This window comes from Castanea sativa, chromosome 10 (assembly GCF_040712315.1).
Source record: "Castanea sativa cultivar Marrone di Chiusa Pesio chromosome 10, ASM4071231v1".
Lineage (NCBI taxonomy): Eukaryota > Viridiplantae > Streptophyta > Magnoliopsida > Fagales > Fagaceae > Castanea > Castanea sativa.
The window spans coordinates 29,226,530-29,247,123 of record NC_134022.1 but is presented as its reverse complement, the minus strand read 5'-3'; the positions used below and the strand labels follow the sequence as shown (position 1 = coordinate 29,247,123).

Below are 20,594 nucleotides of genomic sequence, written 5' to 3'. Positions count from 1 at the left end.
TAATCTTGTATATATTTTTTTTGTATTTCCATTAATTGTTAATTTGAACATGAAATGAAAATGGCATAGCATACCACAGTTAACAACTTAAGATGATTTTTGCTGTATCTTGTCCACATTATGATCCATGTAGTCTTGAAAATTTCTGAAGAACTCGTAAGTCATGGAAAGGAAAACTACCCCCGTGTTTTGTGACACTAATGATATAAAATTGATCAACGACCAACCTGGTTTTGTGTCTGCCTTTGCCTTAAACAGTTTCTCTGTTTTTGTTTATTTCACCCTGAAGACCACTATTACTAGTAGAACAGAAACAGGGAACATCTTTGTTCTGCATGCTGACCCTTCTGCCCACTCTCTCCATGTGCTGCAGGATTATATGCATAGTAATTCATAAACAATAAGATTCTTTAACTTCTAGGCCTCAACATAGAGATTTAACAATCTCAATTCATGTTTATGATTGCATGGGCAGCCATCCCTATAACATTATGTTTTTCATATGGGCCATGCTCCTCTATGTATTCACCAATAGTGATCCATGATCTTCATCTTAGAAAATTTGGGAACCCAGAAACCAACCCCATATTCTCAGTATAAAACTTCCACTCTCATTCCTCATCTCATAATTCATCCAATGAAACAAAATCCAATAAAGAAAGGCAGATGGAAGTGTTTTGGTCAAGAGTCAAAAACAGGCCGCACCTAAACTTTTGTGCCGTACATATAAACAAACATTATTACCATATGATTCCCAAGCCTTAAAGCTCTTCTAGCCTATTGAAATGAAGTTTTATATATATAATTTAGTCACTCTGTCAGGCGTGCCTCCCAACACCCCCACACTAGGCTAGCTAGTGATCCTATACCTTATTTTATACTCTCCATCAAATTGGTGCTGACAAATTTGTTGTGGGCTGAGACTTCCAAATCAAAGCGGTTGGCTTATTAGTATATTGTTTTGTTATAACTTTATAAATATTTTACAAGAAATCAAGTGCAAGAGCTTTGGTCTAGTATTATAAAATAATCAAACTATTTATGAACATCTCGGGTCAATTTGAGAAAAATTTTGTTTATGTTTGTTCATTTAACAAATAAAACAACTTCAAGCTTAAGTTTAGACTCAATTATTCAACAAGTTGAGGTGCTCGTGAACAGGTTCAAGAGTAAAAGATTAAATTAATGTATATATGATATTATATGTTTATATGTAGAAATGTTTATAATATGTACTTGAGATTGGACTATATAACTTTGAAAACAAGTTCATAAGATATATATATATATATATATATGTGTGTGTGTGTGTGTGTGTGTGTGTAATTTATTAACAATATAAATTGTCAATTTTATAGTAAAATTATATATATATATATATATATATATATATATATTTTAACCATACAAGGTTGGTGAAATGATATTGAAATGACATCAATCACATTCGTTATTATGTTAATTTGTGAGTTTTTTCATAATAAAATTGGTAATAAATTTAACATATTAAAAGATAAAATCATGACATATTAAAAGTTTTGGAGTAAATTAAGAACTTTTATTTATTGAAATGACATTAATCACACTCATTTAAATAAAAAATAAAAAACTTATTGAAATAACATTAATCACATTCATTATTATACAAGTTTGTAAATTTTTATCATTAAATTGGTAATAATTTAGACATTTTAAAAGGTAAAGTTAGGATATGATTTTAAGAATAAGTGCTTAGACTACCTGAAATTTTTTGAAGTAGATTTAAAACTTTTACTCAGTATGCCTTGTTTACTCCTTCCATTCTTTTATTTAACAATTCAGTAAATATATGCATAAAACACCTCAGATTCAAGGAAGATAGAGTCATGAACAAGAGTTAATGCAACTGCTGATGCAATGATGCTCCTATTGATCAATGGATTTAGCGTCTATAAAAAGGAATACCATTCAGATTAAAGTGAGCATGGCCGCAGCAATGGCATTTTGATTCTGTGAATCTAAAGAGAAAATGGCCATTGCCCCCGAAAGCAAGACCTAGATCAACTCTAGTTAGACAAAGGCTTCTTTGTTTAATCATTGATGGGTCTCAGGCTGCCCCCAATTCGGTGGATTCGAATTTGACACAAAAATTCTTTTTTCAGGAGTAAGAATTTCATGTATTAAATATATGCCTTCTCTCTTTCTATCATATTCTGGGAAACCTACAAACTTTGGAGGTGATCCTTATTGGGTGGGCTTATTTCTCCTTTGAAATTAAAATAAACAATAAAAAATATCAGCTCTTGATTAATTCATATGAGTCGTCTGGTAAAACTTTCGTCTAGTGTTTGATTAATTCGTATGGGTCATTTGGTAAAACTTTCGTCTAATTTTTTAATTTTCTTAGAGCATTCACATATAACATGCTAAAAGATTTAACATGTGGATGGGTGCTACTACTAAGGCACAAGTTTTATGTTAGTGTAGCCATTTCTATCTTCCCATATTTGCAATTCTTACGTGAGATGTCCTCCTACAAAGGGAATCACCAAGAGCAAATTCTTAGATTTCATAGCAAGCAAACAAACCATGGCAAAGCACAACAAATGAAAATTTTTCCAAATTGAGATTCCTCGGTTAAACTGAGGCAGAAGACATGTCTCTTTATTCTTTGCCCCTTTCTGTCACATTGGCACCATGTATCAATATTTAATCTCCCCTTCCTAATTTTTTCTTTCAATATGACTATGAATTAATCCTCCATTCTTAAATTATACTTTTCAATACCAAAAATTGCTTGGCCAGTCTTATAATGGCCATGGCTGCTGCTATCAATTTCTCGGGCCAGGCACCATGGCCGCGTACATGCTCCAAAGCGGTAACAAGGCTTGCCCATGGCACCTTGCCCTACAAAGAAACTTGTTATTTTAATAACAATAGTAGGAGAATACAGAAGCATGGCCTTTCTGTTAAAAGGAAGGCTGAAAGTACATTGTTCCATGAACGTGTACCCGTTATAGTAATGTCATCACATAGCAATTCAAATTATTGGTTATCAAATAGCAATTCCCATTCCGGATCAAGTTCTCCATCAGAGACAATCAGTAAATTTTACACAAGCATCAATAGCAAGGGCTTGGATGACCTACGTGAAATCATATCAGAAGATTGTTATTTTGATGAGTGCTCCTTTCTCCGTCCATTTGAGGGAAAAAAGGTCTCGTCTTCTTATCATTCTTCTTAACCAGCATTGGACAATTATTTTTGTTTCTATAACAGGGCTTAAAATGAACTATTGCAGGAAGTTATGCAATTTTTGGAAGAACTTACAGAATCCATGGGTGAGAATGTGAAGTTCAGCTTTGGACATATTTGTGTAGGAGATGATTATACCGCTGGAGTAAAATGGCACTTGGGTATTCCTATTTATCTTATTTTATTCAGTTGTGTGCCTCTAAGATGATTGATGACTGATAAGGATCTTTTATGATATCGTAGAATGGAAAAAATCACAGATACCCTTCACCAGAGGCGCCAGCTTCTTTGAGTGCTCAAATGAAGGAGACAGAACAATTATCAAGTATAGCAAAACAACTAGTCCTTTAAGCCTTTTATTTGCACGGAATCAAACATTTTCTCACTAATTGGTGTTTCTTTGTAGGAAAGCACAAGTTATGATTGAATCACCAATCAAACCAGGAAGCTTAGTTCTGGTAATTCTGCAAACCATATTTCCTCTCAGGGGAAAATATCCCAGTTATTTGAGCTTGACAATACAATGCTTTTCTATCAATAGAATGCACCTTACGGACATTCATGACTATTTCTATTTTCTGACCTTGGATTTTGTTATCATATGTGTTTTGATCATTAAATTCAGACCTTGTTGAAGGCAGTGACATCTCTATTTGATGAGTTCCCGAAGGCTACTGAATGTAAGTGAAACTTCATCTGAAATTTCAAAACTTCAGTTTATCATAAGCATCACATCTTCATTATGAAACAGTACTGGTATATGTCTGCTGCAGGGTTCCTAAGTAGTCCCCATGTCATCCTACATTGGATAATAAAGATTTACGACAAGCTTGTGGACACTTATATCAACCCACTGCTGAACAGCTACATAAAGCTATGGAGTCTCCCAGCTAAAATTTTTCTCTTTGCATTTAAGATTTTGCACCAAATATTTAAATAATGGGCACCGTACATTAAAGTTCTAGTTATATATCAACTCTAGCAGTAGAGGAATGGCTTCACATAACCTGTCAGTCATCATTGCTGTCACGACTCGACCATGTTTCTAACAATGAGAGAGCGACCAACGGTCCAAGAACAGGTGGGAGAGGTGGAGGCCTGCTGAAGGCAACAATAGGATCATTCTTTTCCTTTGTAACTGGTCCTTCTTCCCCAGAATTATTATTCCCTTGTTTCTTTGGAGTTGAAGTGGCCACGGTACCTGATATTAATAATACATCATTGTAAGATAAAGAATGTTAATATACGTTTACAACTTAAAGGGTATCAAAAGATTGTTAGGTAATTACCCCATGATCTTGTCAAAGGGGTAGATTTGTTTAAATTTGTATTTTGCAGGCAATAACACAGCTGTTCCACGCATGTAGGCTCTAGTATTGGGTTCCTCTTTGAGTCTTTGGCAAACAATACTTGGATTCTAAGAACCTAACACCCCTGCAAAGTGGAAACGTGCAAAGTGGAAACGTGCAAAGATACATCGAGATCATAATTTGGGCAAGGCATATTAATGGAAGAGTATGGACACATAGCCATATCTTGGAAGTATATGATTTAATCAAAATCAAATAAAGTGAAATATAATCATGGTTTCAATGCTTATATAGCAATATCACTAGATGCATATAAGTTTCCAATACATACAACAAATAACTAGGCAATCTACATTAATGGGTTGAACCCCAAACCTTCAAACCTTTTAATTATTAATCTAGGACAGTAAATTGGATTCCAAATGTAATTCTAAGCAACTTCAAATGTAAGAATGAACAATAAAACAAAAATATTCAACATAACAAACATCAACAACATGCTTACACTGCAGAGTTCAAAGATTTTAACTTCAAAAGAATTAGAAAAGGAAAAGTCATGGACATGTAACCTTTAAAGGCAATCTTTTCTAAAAGTAAATTGCCAAAAAATGAATCTGACTTTCTTGTTGATAAACCCACTTCGAATTGAGGAATTTCTAAGAGTTTACATATGCTTCAATCCAAAACGTTGCATTCACAAACATAGAATTACAAGCAGAGAACATATATACTGGAAACGCGAAACCAGGTTAAAGAAAAACTTGAGAGGGTAAAAAGTCCGAGAGAGAATTACGAGTAGAGAGGAAATTGAATGAGAACAGAGCGAGTGTAACAGTACCTGTAATGGTTCGCTTCCTCTGCAACTAGCGAAAGAGACAGACAACGTTGGCAGGTTCCCTCTGATATTTGGAGAGCCAAGAAGGTTCCGGACTTTTCAAGTTCCATGTATTTTTAACTTTTTTTAGAATGACCCTTGTCTAAATATGCTAGTTTGATTTATTTTGGTATTTTGAAGCTTATTTTTTATACAATTGAATTGAAATATAAGCTAAATTGTACGGTAATCATTTGTTGAATAATATACTGAATAAATAAAATCCTAATATTATTTTATGGAGGATAACTTGTTGTTAGGAATTTTTGTCCCGGCACCTATAAATAGCGGTTCGAACAATAGCTTCAATAAAACCCGTGTAGTATACATAGTATTTCTCATTGTCGTTTCGTGGCGTGAGGTCGATGAGCCCACATTAGAGACCTCTTTTTATTCCAAAAAAAAAAAAAAAACCCTAATATTATTATTATTGTTGATAAAAATGGTCTCAATCCGATAATTCAATCAAATCCAATCTAATATGATGGTTACGGATTGGATTGAGTTGAGTTAGACTAAATTTAAAACCATCAGTTGGGAATTTCTCAGTCTAAAGAAGTTCAGATGGATTGAAAATTATCTCACATTCAATCTAATATGCATGACTTTTATCTCCATCACTCTTATGAGATGAGTATGAATATGAGTATGTTGAGATTGTGATTCAACTACCATTGCTCCATATGGGCGAGTTTGCAAGTTCGAGTTCCAGGGCAAGTATATTTACTATTTAGGTAAGTATGTAAGTATTTCTAATTATTTATTTAAAAAAAAAAGTGATTCAACTGTAGACCGGATAATGGGCTGGGCTAACACATACAGTTATACACCCAAGCCCGGAACAGTAATCGGACTACCATTAAACCAAAGCCCAGTCGTAAGAACCCAATCCCGGAAACAATAGCCACGATTTCCAAAGCCCCTCTTCTTTTTCAGTTTTTCTTAGCTAGGAGAATGCGTGGTGAACATGCTATGAAAAAGAAAAAAAGAAAAAAACCATTTCACCAGAGTTAAATTGATCAAATCTATTGAAAGGTGAGTAAATTTACCTTTTACTGTATAACTTATAAATTTAGTGGTCTATAAAAGAGTTTTGTAACTTTGTGATAATGTTTAGTGTCTTTTATAAGGTGAATCCAAGTTCAAAATTTCCTTCCCTAATGGTTATAAAGTCAAATTCAAACAGTAATTAAAATAAAATCGTAGGTGATTCGTCTTCATCGAAGGATCAGTTGCAATGCGAAATGTTGAATGTGATTGATTAACCAAAAGGTAAAATAAAATAAAGAATTGCTATTCCATTTCAAATTCGGAACCAAATTATTAGACTCTTTATATATATATATATATATATATATATATATATATATATATATATATTAAAAGAAAACTGTAAATTTCAAACATGAAATAAAATTTGAAATTTAACCTTATATTTTAATAGAGGGTGATGAGAAAAGAGTAAATGAAAAGAGAATGGAAGATGTCTAAAATGGATTAATTTTTTTTAATACATTCTAGCCAACTTCTTCCCTACTGATTTCTTCTCCTCTCCTTCCATCTCTTTTATCCAAACATACCATACCATAAGAGACTCTATATTTAGTTTATACTTTATACTCACATCAAATTCTAAATTCGAACTACAAATTAGATTACTCATGAGTATCACCATGTGATTGGGAATCTTTCTCTACTTACCTTCTTTTTTATTTATATATTTATATATATATATATATAAGACAGAATTTCTACTCTAACCTAATCTAAATGTATATGTGTGTGAAGTTCTAGACTTGAACTCCAGCCCTTACCTCCCGCTGTGGTCTTTCTCTACTTACCTTAAATTTCTTAACCTTTTTTTTTTTTTTGATGGAAAAATTTCTTAACCTTAATCAAATTGACATTCAATCTCAAACCTTAATAAATTAAAAATAAAACTTTAGCAGTTTGAATCAATTTCTAGAGCATCATATATAATAAGGAGTCAAGCACCATAAGTGTGAATTAAGTTCTCGTGATAGGTTGTTTCATGTTTGAACTTTGGATGATAGTGGGTTATTTGCTAGCAGACTCGATGAATAGAAATGGTAAAATGCTTTATTTTTCGTGTCCCATTTTATCCCATGTGATTTTTTCCCCATACCTTGAAAATGGATATTACCTAGTACCTAACCGTCACAAGTTTGTATATATTTTTATTTAATAACTATATTAAAATATTTATATTTATAATTTTATTTTTGTATATACATAGACGATTTAAAATTTTATTTTTTTGGAAGAATATTCTAATTATATAACTTAATTGTTTTATACATATTATACTTTCATTAAAAATACACATTATTCTACATCTTCTAAAATACTTGTATCTTTTTTTACCATCACCTTATTGTTTTTATAACAACCTATTTAGAGACGATAAAATACCTATATCAAAACCTATTTTCACTCTTGCCTCATATTGGTTGTCCTGGCCCTAAAAAAGAAGACAAGATGAAAACAGAATACTCATAATCCGACCCCATGACTGTAGTGCTTTGTTGCTATCCATAGTGCTGATCGCATGGAGGTTAACTATTTAGGGTCTGTTTGGTAATGTTGTTCTAGTAAGGTTGTTTGTATTTTTTGAAAATACGTGTGAGTGAAAAAGTGTGTAAAAATACGTGTAATGTTGTTTAAACACTGAAAACTGTTGTTTAAACAACGGTAACAAATGAACTCTTAGTTTCCCTAGATGTCAATTTTTCATAACTTCCTTGCTCTAATTAAAGCCTTATTTTTGCTTGTCTTACACTCTTACTATCAATGAGTCTAATTACTCTAATAAGTTGATATTTGCAAAGGGTTGTTTTTAAAGTCACTCCACTTTGAAACTTCCTCGCACGTCATCTCTTGCTAGGTGAAGCATTGACATACTATTATTAGGACTTCAATATATTCCCCCCACAAACATTACCATAAATTAGAGAGTTAAAATGGCTTCTGTACTATCTCATGCTCCACGCAGCACAGCACAAGTTAGGTGCACCTAACTGCAGTGAGACCCAATTGTGAATTATTGACTATTCCAGATTTTTGTTCGACTCTTTTTTCGTGGAAATATGCTGAAATTCTTACTTTTGCGTGTTTCATGAGATCTGTTGTTTATTTTGTATGCAACTTTTTTTGGCTGGTTAAGATTTTAAGCGGTTAAAAAAGAAAAAAAGAAGAAGAACAAAGTAGATGTGTTTGCCGCATGAGAGAAGCCATCATGGAAGATCTTGACCCATACGATCATGGCAGTGAATCGCCGACTCTGTTAAGCATCACTTTTGTTTGGTTGTGTCTTCGTTACGGAAAATAATATATTATTCCTTAATAACAACTATTCCTTAAATTGAGAAATACCTATTTCTTTGTATCTATTCTTTAACAATTGTAATGATTTTTAAATTTAAGATATTTTTAAAAATACAAACTTTTCATTTGAACATAACTTTTATATAAAAAAGAAGAAGAAGAAGAAGCTAATCTCTTTGTTTTCATATGCACATAACACTTAATATATATATATATATATATATATATATATTGTAAGGATAAAAAATCAAGCACAAGCCCAACAGTGTAAAGGAAGCTCAATATTCAAGGCCCAAAACAATAAATTTGTAGAGAATGAACAAACAACAAAGTTAATGGCGTTCTGATTATATATTCAAACCACCAAGCTTTACATAACAATTCCTAAGACATTTTCTCACTCGAAAAATAGCCCCCCCCCCCCCCATCTTTGTTTCCACTTCTCTTATTTATACTCCTTGCCCTTGTTATCTCAACCATTCATCCCTCACCTAATCAACCTCATTTACTGACACTTGTCCATTCACTTGTAGTCGGTAATGGAGAAAAGCTCTTGTTCTGTGCCTTGTACTATTCAGGTCACCTCCACATTAATGCAACGGATAAAGCTAGTACTCCTTATTCAATGCGGCCAGAAAGCTTGGTGCAGAACATTCCATGCAGCGTTCACAGTTACCTATCCTCAACCCAGATATTTTCAATATCTCCAATACATCATCGATTTACCTTCTGTACCCTTTCGGGTCATCCCACTTCATCCTCGAGCTCTTGACTTTTATCCCCCTTTACTCCCTACGCTTCACAATTAATCCTCGGATCTTCGGGGCCTTCATCTTAAGTCTTCGGGTCCTCGGGTCCTCACAATAGCCCCTTAAAATTTAGGCTATTGACTCCAAATTAATAGCCAAGTTTTAATTCCTCAGATGAACTTCCCACGTGCTCTTTGCTTTCACACGTACGAACGTCTTTTCGCTGCCTGTGACATGCTCTTGACGCCTCAGAGTCCACGATCAGTCATTTATGGTGTCAGGCGACTCTTTGTCTTCGCACGTTCTACGGCTCGATCAACATTGTACGGTTCTGAATTCTTTTTCATTTATGAGCGAGAAAGTTACCGCGCCTTTTCACTCCTATATAAACAAAACTTAAGACTTACTGAGGCTCATTTTTGGCGTTTTGAAGGAAAAGAACCTCCCGAGGAGCAATTTTAAGCCTTCATTCAGAGGTGTGTTAGCCTTCTTCTTGATTCTTCTTCATTGCTTATTTCAACTTTTTTATTTTTGTATAAGAATTAATGGGTAGATACACTAAGTTAGTAAAAACTGACGAAGCCAAGGAAAAGTTTAAAGCCCAATACAAAATTCCTGACAATGTTGACATTCAACATTGTGAGGAAGGTGAATGGTTAGTCCTACCCTGGCCTCCCGAGTCAGTCATAATTCCCATAATCGCCTTTATTGAAGGTGGGATGGAAATTCCCATGGGTAGAGTCACCCAAGACTTTCTTTTGAACTATAGATTAGCTCCTACCCAATGTTCTCCCAACATCCTTAGGATTTTAGGGTGTGTAGATGCCATTAACCGTAAAATGGGAACTAACCTATCCTGGCATGACGTAAATTGGGTGTATAACTGCCAAAAAGGAGAAAAAACCAAATATTATATGAAGTGTAGGGTGCCAGCCGTTAGGCTAATCTCCTGCTTGCCTGACTTAAGTAAAGGCATGGACGAGGATTACCTCATTGTCTCGGGAAATTGGTACGACGGATTCCACTGCCCTACCCAAGAAGGGGTACCAGGTAGGGTTCCCGATGATCGAAGTAACACTCGGGATTATCAATGATCCTCTTTAAACTTATAACATCCTGCTTATTAACTTCCTCTAATGGCTTTTGTGTTTGTTTGTTTTTTTTTATATGGCAGACGAATACCACACCGCACCAAATAAGCCTTCGGTGAACTTTTCAGATCTGAACAGAATCCTTAGGTCAGAAATATTTCTTCACAGGGATGGTAGCTCAGAGCAGCCCACGTCATCCTCGACTACAAACCCTCCACCAAGCGCTTTCAGAGTCCAAAGAACGTAATCAGAGCGAGAGACTTACGTTTAGCTCGTATTGACGTAGCTGTACCCGGCTTTTTATTACCTACACCTCCCCCAGCAGGGACCCAGGACGCGCAACTTCCACCCCCTTTAGCAACCTGACTCCTTTGTTCTTAAGAACCCCTTATTGCTCCCGAGGACGAAGAAAAAAGAGCAAGCCCCGAGCCCCTTCACTCCGAAGTAATCAAAAAAGACTTCGAAGTCTTTTATCGCGAGGACGCCCCTAGTACTTCAGCACCTCCTTACTCAAATACCATGGGTTTCTAGGAGAAAGAGCCAGACCTTCTTGCCTTGCTGCAAGCCCATGCTGGAGGTTCATCTCCAGTCGTCGCTGTACCCCCTCGCCCGATAACCCCCATGATGACGTGCACTCCTCCCGCCAAGACTGGGGATAAGAAAAGGAAGAGAGGTCAAGGAAGTAAGTCTACCTTGGAGATCGAGGAAGGAGAAAACCCTAACCCGACCACCAAAGATACCCGTACGGGAAAAGGACATGCCAAGAAGTCCACACACATTGGGACTTCTAAAGAAACAAGCAGAGATTAATCCAGAAAAGCCTCAGTTTGGAGGCCCAACTTCACTTTAAGCTCAGGCAGTCCATTGCTCGACGATGCCAACTTAAGGGACCCGAAGAAGGGTAGCTCAAGCTTAGTGGCAGAATGCTTAGAGAAAGCACTATGCCTCCCTAAGGATATGGCTGAGCTCAGATATTTCCGTAAGAGAGAGGGTTTCCTATCTTTAAAACAAGACCTAGCGAAGGTACTGTATCATGACATTATCCTAATGCAACTTCACTTTCTTAACTATGCCACTCATTTTCATTCTTTTTTGTTTTTATCGGCACCCATGCTAGGCCGTCCAAGCTTCCTTTATGGCCGAGGAATGGGTAGATCATTCTTTGGACTTAGCCAGAAAAGCTGAGAACAACCTGGAGGCCGCTGTGAAAGCCTAATCTAAAGCGGAGCAGAAACTGAAGGAAACTGTCACCCAAATGTCCGAGGTAGAGAAGGCTTACAAAAATGCGGAATCTGCCTTTCAGAGCTACGAGACACAGGCCACTAATGCCCTAGATGCCTAAAAGCAGGCCCAAAACCGACTGGCCCTTACTGTAGTAGAGCTAAAGCAAGTACAGAAACAACTAGAGACTAAGGAGCAAGAGAAAACTGAGGCCGAGCAACAAGCATACGATGCTGCTATGAAGAAAGCAGCTGACAGGCTTACAACCCAACTTAAGGGTGTTGCCCGCGCATCTTGCCTGGAAGTCTGGGGCCATGCTTTGGATGTCGCGGGCGTATTTGCTGAATCTGAGCTCCGAGCTCCAGAAAAAGTTTGTTACCCTACCGCATTACAGCTGGCACCCACTCCTCCCAAGTCTCCTGGTGACTCAAGCTCCATTCCTCCCTCCTCTACAACCACCCCAGACCCAAACCCTTCCTCTAACTCCAAGGGCAAAGGATCAAACGAAGACCCTCCAACCCGCGTTGAAGTACTAGAGGTGGAGGATGAAGAGGATGTGGTTGAAGTTGGGCAGTCAAAAAAGAAAAAGAAAAATAAAGAGCCAGAGAAAAAACAACAAGCCAGTACTTGAAACGCTCGCCTCGCGACTACTAAAAAATTGCTGTTATTGGTTTCTTTCCTTCCCTTTTGTTTATTTTTGTTTATTTTTTTTATTTTATAACTGGGCTTAATGAACTAGTATTGGTTTCCCTTCACATTGTATTGAACTTTAATATTTATAAAATTTACAAACTAGTGTTGCTTCGCTCTCTCTACTTTATTTATATTAGCTTACTTGTTTTTGTTTACATTCCAAGGACTAATCAAAACATTACATCCTAAGTCCTAAAGATTGAAGCTATTTCACATATAAAAAATTGATCATGAACTAAGTTGACTTTTACACTTAGAAGATTTTACCTTCACGTTAATTTTCCTTAGACTGGTGAGCCGAGGAGCCAAACAAAGACTAAATTCAGTTTAGCACTTGGAAGCACGCTCTGCGGTGTTAGTTTTCCTTAGGCCTGTGGCCCGAGGAGCCAAACAAGGACTAAGTTCAATTTAACACTTGGCCATTTCATCGTCAGGATAATTTCGCTTAGACTTGTGGCCCGAGGAGCCGAACAAAGCTAAGGTCAGCTTAACACTTAAAACGCTTTGTCGCTTTTTTTGCTGTGTTAATTTTCCTTAGACTTGTGGCCCGAGGAGCCGAACAAAGACTAAGTTCAGCTTAACACTTAAAACGCTTTGTCATCAGGTTAATTTTTCTTAGACTTGTGTTCCGAGGAGCCAAACAAGGCTAAGGTCAGCTTAACACTTAAAATGCTTTGTCATCAGGTTAATTTCTCTTAGACTTGTGGCCCGAGGACCGAACAAGGCTAAGGTCAGCTTAATACTTAAAAGTAAATTATGCTAATAAAGAAGCATAGACTAATAAAATAAAACAAGCCTACAACTTATATAAAAGAAGGCCCTTTATTTAATAATAATAACGTCGTAAATTGTTTACGTTCCAGGGGGCGATAGACCGTTTTTCCATCTAAATCCTCCAAACGATAAGCCCCCACAACTACTACAAACGTGATTCTATATGATCCTTCCCAGTTGGGCCCTAGCTTGCCCCAGACAGGATTCTTTGCTGTTCCCACCACTTTTCTCAAAACCAAATCTTCTGGCACTAAGGGCCTCGACTTCACTCCTTTATCATATGTTTGCTTGAGTTTCTGTTGGTAACTGCCCATCTTCACACTAGCTACTTCTCTTCTTTCCTCAATAGTATCTAAACTGTCGCATAGCATGCCCTGATTGCCCTTAACATTATATTGGTCAGATCTTAAGGTGGGGAAGCCTGACTCCAAAGGGATTACCGCCTCCATTCCATATGTCATTGAAAAGGGTGTCTCGCCAGTTGATCTTCAGGGGGTAGTGCGACAAGACCACAATACATGAGGCAACTCCTCTACCCACCTTCCTTTAGCATCATCTAATCTCTTCTTTAACCCAGTCAAAATAACCTTGTTTGTAGCCTCAGCTTGACCATTTCCCTGAGGGTAAGCCGCTGTTGAGTACCTATTCTTTATTCCCATGTCCTTACATTACCTACGAAAAGCCTTGCTATCAAACTGAAATCCATTGTCGGATATCAGAGTATGCGGGACTCCAAAGCGAGTAACAATGTTCTTCCAAATAAACCTCTTAGCATCTGCGTCCCTGATATTAGCTAGTGGTTCGGCCTTTACCCACTTAGTAAAGTAATCTGTGCCGACGAGGAGCCATCTTCTATTACCAATTGCCTGAGGAAAAGGTCTGACGATATCCAAGCCCCATTTAGCAAACGACCATGGACTAGATAATGGATTTAAGACTCCCCCTGGTTGATGAATGTTTGGTGCAAACCTTTGACACTGATCACACTTCTTTGCATACTCTTGGGAAGCTTTTTGCATATTTGGCCACCAATACCCTTGTGTCATGGCCCTGTGGGCTAATGATCTTCCCCTAGTGTGACTTCCATATATTCCCTCATGCAACTCTTCCAATATGGGCTCAATAGCTTTAGGATGTATGCAGAGCAGATATGGCCTCAAGTAAGAACGTTTGTACAACTTCTGCTCCTTGGACAGCCAATACCGGGGAGCACTTCTCTGTACCTTTTCTGCTTCCACTTTGTCTTCGGGTAACAAACCATGCCTTAAAAAGGCCACAATCGGATCCATCCAACTCGGCCCCACATGAATGCTGTGAATCCCAAAGGCCGGGGCGCCAGCAAGACTGGAACTCATCAAATCCTCCACCATCACCGTCCATCCCAAGGATGTGGCTAGCATGGCCAATGAATCAGCATGAGAATTCTACCCTCTCGGAATTTGTCTCACTTTGAAATTTTTAAACGTGCCTAACAACCCTTTGACTCTGTTTAGATATTTCTTCATCCTCTCATCTCTTGCCTCAAATTCTCCATTATCTTGCCCAACAATTAATCTAGAATCACAATAGAACTCGACCATTTCTCCTCCCAAGTGCCTAACCGTTTGAGCACCTACCAAAAGAGCTTCATATTCGGTCTCATTGTTGGTAGCTACAAATCCCAGCCGTAATGACTTTTCCATGACTAAATTTTCAGGGGTGATCAACACAATCCCAATCCCTGCCCCCTTTCGATTAGATGCCCCATCAGTATAAACTTCCCAAAGGAGAAAACTACCGGGCCCAATAGACATTACGGTTAGCATGACATCCTCTTGCTTAATGCCGCCCTCCATAAATTCTGCCACGAAATCGGTAAGAACCTGTCCTTTGATAGTTGTCCGGGGCAGATACTTAACATTATAGGCTCCAAGCCTCGTTCCCCACTTTGCCACGCGACCAGTGTAATCTGACTTCCTCATGAGAGCCTGTAAAGGTAATTGGGTAAGTACAACTATCGTGTGGGCTTGAAAGTAATGGGGAAGCTTTCTTGTTGCATGCACGATGGCGAGCATAGCCTTTTCCAAGGGTAAATATCATTTTTTTGCCTCTTGCAAGGATTTACTAATGTAATACACTGGCTTTTGAATTCCATCGTCATTTCGTACTAGGACAAGACTTACAGCATAATCTGTCACTGCCAAATAGGCATACAACACCTCTTCCTTCTCCGGTCTTGATAGTATTGGCAGATTCGCCAAATATTGCTTTAAATCCTCAAAAGCCAAGTCACACTCATCAGTCCATTGAAAGTCTCTCCATTTATGCAAAGATGATAAAAAGGTCGACACCTGTCTGCCGATCACGAAATAAACCGATTTAATGCCGCTGCTATACCAGTCAACCTCTGCACCTCCTTAGGATTCTGAGGAGGATGCAAACCCATGATAGCCTTAATCTGGTCAGGATTAACTTCAATTCCCCGATGTGTTATCATATAACCAAGAAACTTTCCTGAACTTACTCCAAAAGAACACTTGGAAGCATTCAAACGCAATTTATACCTTCTAAGGACTAAGAAGGTTTCTTCCAAGTCCATCAAATGGTCTCCTACCCTCTTGCTTTTAATTACCATATCATCAATATACGCCTCCATATTATGCCCTAACTGCAATTCAAACATTCTAGTCACCATTCTTTGATAAGTGGATCCTGCATTCTTGAGACCAAAAGGCATTACTCGATAATGATAATTGCCATTAGGAGCACGAAAAGCGGTTTTCTCCTGATCGCCCAATGACAAAGGTATCTGATGATAACCCAGATTAGCATCTAGGAAACTCATCCGAGGATGTCCAATAGTTGCATCCACCAGTTGATCAATTCTCGAAATATGGAAAGAGTCCTTTGGACATACCTTGTTTAGATCAGTGAAATCGACACAAACTCTCCACTTCCCGTTCTTCTTTTTAACCACAACTATGTTAGCAAGCCATTTAGGATAAAAAATTTCCTTAATTGCCCCAGCTTGCTTTAACTTATTGACCTCCTCTTTTACAGCCTCGGCATGCTCCTGAGATACACGCCGAAGAGGCTGCTTACGGGGCACTATCTCGGGACTAACATTCAGATGATGGAAAATGAACTCTGGGTCAATCCTTGGGACATCATATGTTGTCTAAGCAAAAACATCAATGTTATCCTTCAAGAACTTAACTAATTCCACTTTCTCCAACTCAGTCAACTGGGATCCCACCTGAAAATATCTCTCCTTATCCTCCCCTATAAATACCCTGTCCAGCTCTTCAGCGGAATCTCCATCCAAATCAATACCCAGCTCCCAGACAGATTTCTTTAATTGCTATGAAGTTTTCTGAGTTGCCCCCATTTCTGAACTTTCACCTGTTCTAACAATTGCAGACATCACACACTGCCTAGCTACCGACTGACTGCCGTGTAACACTCCTACCCTTCCCCGGATGGGATATTTCACCTTTACGTGCAAAGTTGATGAAACTGTCCCCATTGCGTGGAGCCATGACCTAGCCAATATAGCCATGTAAGATGAATATGCCTTGACTACTATGAAGTTAACCTGGACCTCTGCGTCCTCAACCTGTACAGGCAACCTAATCATCCCCTGCAGAATCACCAGCTTCCTATCAAAGCCTACTAGCGGTGAATCATATTTCTCCAAGTCCTCGTCTTTCAAATTTAAACCATTAAACAAATCAGGATATATAATTTTCGCTCCACTTCCATCATCTACCAAGACTCGTTTCACCTCATATCCCCTAATCCAAATAGTTACTACCAAAGCATCATCATGTGGTTGGCATGTTCCTTCCTTATCTTCCTCAGAAAAACCCAGTACTAGGGTTACCGAGAACCTCATCCTTTTAGCCAGTTGATTGCCCCACTCCACGGCCTCACTCCCAAACCACTATGCACGGACATGACCCAAGAGGGATCCTCGGCTTCTCTTCTCGGCTGTGCCAAAATGACATTAATGGTGCCTAAAGCTGATCGGGGAGTATTTCCGTGATACATTCTCTTCCCCTGGTGCCCAAATTGCCCTTCCAACCAAGACAAGAAATGATTGAGCATTCCCACCTTGGCTAATTGGTTCAAATGGTCACGCAACATCTTGCATTCTTCTGTGGTATGCCCTTTGTCCTGATGATAATGACAATGAAGACTTGGTTTCTTAAGGATGCATCTCCACTCATTTTATTAGGCAATCTAAAATATGGTTCATTCCTTATTTTCTCCAATATTTGATGTATGGGTTCCTTGAACAATGAATTAACCAAAGGGGTCTTGACCGGCAACGGATGACTTGAGAAATCTCGTCTAGGATGATTGCCTTGATACCCCATCCCCCGAAGATCTTTCTTGTCTGGAAATAGTTTTGCCTTTCCTTTGCTTTGAATTTGATCCTCCTCGACCCGCTTATACTTGTCTATGCGGTCCATAAGCTGGCGCATATCTATAGCTGCTTTCATTATCAAGGACTTCCTCAATCCGTGCTCAGTAGGGAGTCCTCACAGCAACCTCTTCAACATCTCCATCAATTTCATTATACATTTCCCAGTACCGATCTAAATAAGTTTTAAGCGTTTCTCCTTCCCTTATTGCCATAGATAGCAGTGCATCCAAAGGCTTAGGGACCCTACTACATGTTATGAATCGAGCCCCGAATGCCCTTGTCAACTCTTCAAAGGACTTTAGGGAACCTTCCTCCAAAGCATCAAACCATCGCATGGCCACTGGCCCGAGACTGGAAGGAAAGACTTTTCACATCAACGCTTCATTATTCGAATAAATTGCCATCTTTTGATTAAAATGGCTAACGTGTTCCACAGGATCAGTCCTCCCATTATAAATGGTAAATATAGGTTGAGACAACCTACGGGGGAGCTTTGCCTTGTTTATCCAAGTTGCGAAAGGGGATTTAGAGATTTGCCTCAAAACTTTACTCATTGCATCATTCCCCGTACCTTGACATGACCATTCTCAACCTCGCTTCTCCCCCCCCCTTCTTTGCCCTACCACCAGAAGAAATATCAAAATGGGACTCACTAGGAAGGGACTTAGATGCCTGACGATCATCCCCCCCTCGTCTTTCCTCGGAGCTATCATTGGATGAGTAAGATGGGCTCCTTCTACCACGTTTCCTCCGCTCTAGGTGTTTGCGCAGATAATCTATCTCTGACTGCATTTGTTGCAACACATCATCACGAGTAATTTGACCCCCAGTATGTGATCGTCGTCCACCTACTTGATCACTATGGTACGATTCTACCACCACACTTGGGGTGTGTGGCTTACCATCCCTGCGTTGCATGTTGATAGTTTGGTTCTCCCTTTGTGAACCTACTAATTCTTCCATTTCCTGATTTGCCTCCGCCATTTATCTTCAAACCAGAATGTCCCACTTTATTGTTCCCACAGACGGCGCCAATTGTAAGGACCAAAAATCAAGCACAAGCCCAACAGTGTAAAGGAAGCTCAATAATTCAAGGCCTAAAACAATAAAAGAGAAGGAACAAACAACAAAGTTAATAGCGTTCTGATTATATGTTCAAACCACCAAGCTTTACATAACAATTCCTAAGACATTTTCTCACTCGAAAAATAGCCCCCCCTCATCTTTGTTTCCACCTCTCTTATTTATACTCCTTGCCCTTATTATCTCAACCCTTCATCCCTCACCTAATCAACCTCATTTATTGACACTTGTCCATTCACTTGTAGTCAGTAATGGAGAAAAGCTCTTGTTCTGTGCCTTGTATTGTTCAGGTCACCTCCACATTAATGCAACAGATAAAGCTGGTACTTCCTATTCAATGCGGCCAGAAAGCTTGGTGCAGAACATTCAATGCAGCGTTCACAGTTACCTATCCTCAACCCAAATATTTTCAATATCTCCAATACATCACCGATTTACCTTCTGTACCCTTTCGGGTCATCCCACTTCATCCTCGGGCTCTTGAATTTTATCCCCTTTTACTCCCTACGCTTCACAATTAATCCTCGGATCTTCGGGCCTTCATCTTAAGTCTTCGGGTCCTCGGGTCCTCACATATATATGTGTGTATATATATATAAATATATATATATATATAATACCCTAAGGAAATCTCTTTCAAATTAAACTAAATATAAGAGAGGCTATGGAATGTTGACATCTTGAGAACCAAAGGGGTGGCATGAGCTTCACCAAAATAGTCCTAAATTGCTGTGGAATATCGACACCTACTACTCTACGTTAGTTAGTCTTAAATTGCAAAGCAACACCTATATCTCAAGCCGAAGAAAAAATAATATAGAGAAAATTAAATATATTGTTAAACTCATGGTTGTCAAAATATCGATTTGGATCCTACAATTTTACGATTTTATGATCTCACCTACCCAAAACGATCTAAATCTTTCAAGAATCTTTGCGATCGTTCAAGATTGGTAGGATTGTATGATCCTGATGATTCCAAACGATTTTGGTTTCTTGTAATCTTCTTTAACTTGACAAAATGCTCAGTTGAACCTAAATGAAAAGTAAAATCCCAATAGACCAAGTTTTTCCACTCTAATGTAGAGAGAGTGTCAATTTGACCCAAATAAAAAAATATCCCAATAAAGTGTCACATTTTGACATTTTTTGCCTTTTTAAATGATGCTTAAAAATGAATGTACCGATGTATAATAATTATATCAATGAATTTATAATTTATGTGATTATTTAATATACCAATGTGTATTTTTTGTTTTTTTTTTTCTCAAATAATGTAGGATCTTACAATCCACGATTCGACCCTACTATCTACGATCCACCTACCTTCCATGATCTTACGTAAGATCCCGATTTTGACAACCTTGGTTGAACTAAAACGTCACTAGTGACTAGTGATGAGCTTTGAAAAAAAGAAAAAAAAAATAGTAATCAGTCACTACTCAATACTCACCAGTGAAATTTGAATCTTATGCTCAATACAATAGCTATAACCATTTTTTTGCACCCCATGAGTCATGATGGAAGGTATTACGCATATAATAGATATGGATGACAATTTCTACTCGACCCATGGGTACCCGGCCTGGCCGATAAGGAATAAGGTCGGGTTTTATAAAAAATATAGCCCGAAACCCAGCTCGAACCCGATCCGGTTACTTTGAAATTACTAAAACCCCATTATATATATATATAAACAACCGTAACCGTCATTTCACACTCACGCCTCACCCTCACAGAGGCAGACAGACAGACAGAAGCACACTCAAGCTCTCATTCTCGCTCTCATCCATCCTCACAGTCACAGCTGCT

The 20,594-nt window shown here is 38.1% G+C and overlaps 2 protein-coding genes across 2 annotated transcripts; one reads left to right on the top strand and one right to left on the bottom strand.

The window, feature by feature from the left end:
- Nucleotides 1–2,670: 2,670 nt before the first annotated feature.
- On the top strand, nucleotides 2,671–4,558 carry LOC142612861 (uncharacterized). The gene is made up of 6 exons (XM_075785033.1): nucleotides 2,671–3,196; nucleotides 3,281–3,395; nucleotides 3,478–3,559; nucleotides 3,641–3,692; nucleotides 3,860–3,914; nucleotides 4,008–4,558. The coding sequence occupies exons 1-6, from the start codon at nucleotides 2,792–2,794 to the stop codon at nucleotides 4,172–4,174; spliced, it is 876 nt and encodes a 291-aa protein (XP_075641148.1). The 5' UTR covers nucleotides 2,671–2,791; the 3' UTR covers nucleotides 4,175–4,558.
- Nucleotides 4,559–13,320: 8,762 nt separating this feature from the next.
- LOC142612355 (uncharacterized) lies at nucleotides 13,321–13,950 on the bottom strand. Its single transcript, XM_075784455.1, has 2 exons — nucleotides 13,832–13,950; nucleotides 13,321–13,777 (listed from the first exon to the last, which is right to left on the bottom strand). The coding sequence occupies exons 1-2, from the start codon at nucleotides 13,948–13,950 to the stop codon at nucleotides 13,321–13,323; spliced, it is 576 nt and encodes a 191-aa protein (XP_075640570.1).
- Nucleotides 13,951–20,594: the final 6,644 nt, after the last annotated feature.

What these genes read in the sequence shown, in the direction of transcription:
- LOC142612355 (XM_075784455.1), bottom strand. Translation starts at nt 13,950, where the DNA reads ATGGGAATAAAGAATAGGTACTCAACAGCGGCTTACCCTCAGGGAAAT. An exon ending in TTAGATGATGCTAAAGGAAG is followed by an intron (nt 13,778 to 13,831) that starts GTGGGTAGAGGA and finishes TACCCCCTGAAG; the next exon opens with ATCAACTGGCGAGACACCCT.
- LOC142612861 (XM_075785033.1), top strand. Translation starts at nt 2,792, where the DNA reads ATGGCCATGGCTGCTGCTATCAATTTCTCGGGCCAGGCACCATGGCCG. An exon ending in GTCCATTTGAGGGAAAAAAG is followed by an intron (nt 3,197 to 3,280) that starts GTCTCGTCTTCT and finishes GAACTATTGCAG; the next exon opens with GAAGTTATGCAATTTTTGGA. An exon ending in AACCAGGAAGCTTAGTTCTG is followed by an intron (nt 3,693 to 3,859) that starts GTAATTCTGCAA and finishes CATTAAATTCAG; the next exon opens with ACCTTGTTGAAGGCAGTGAC.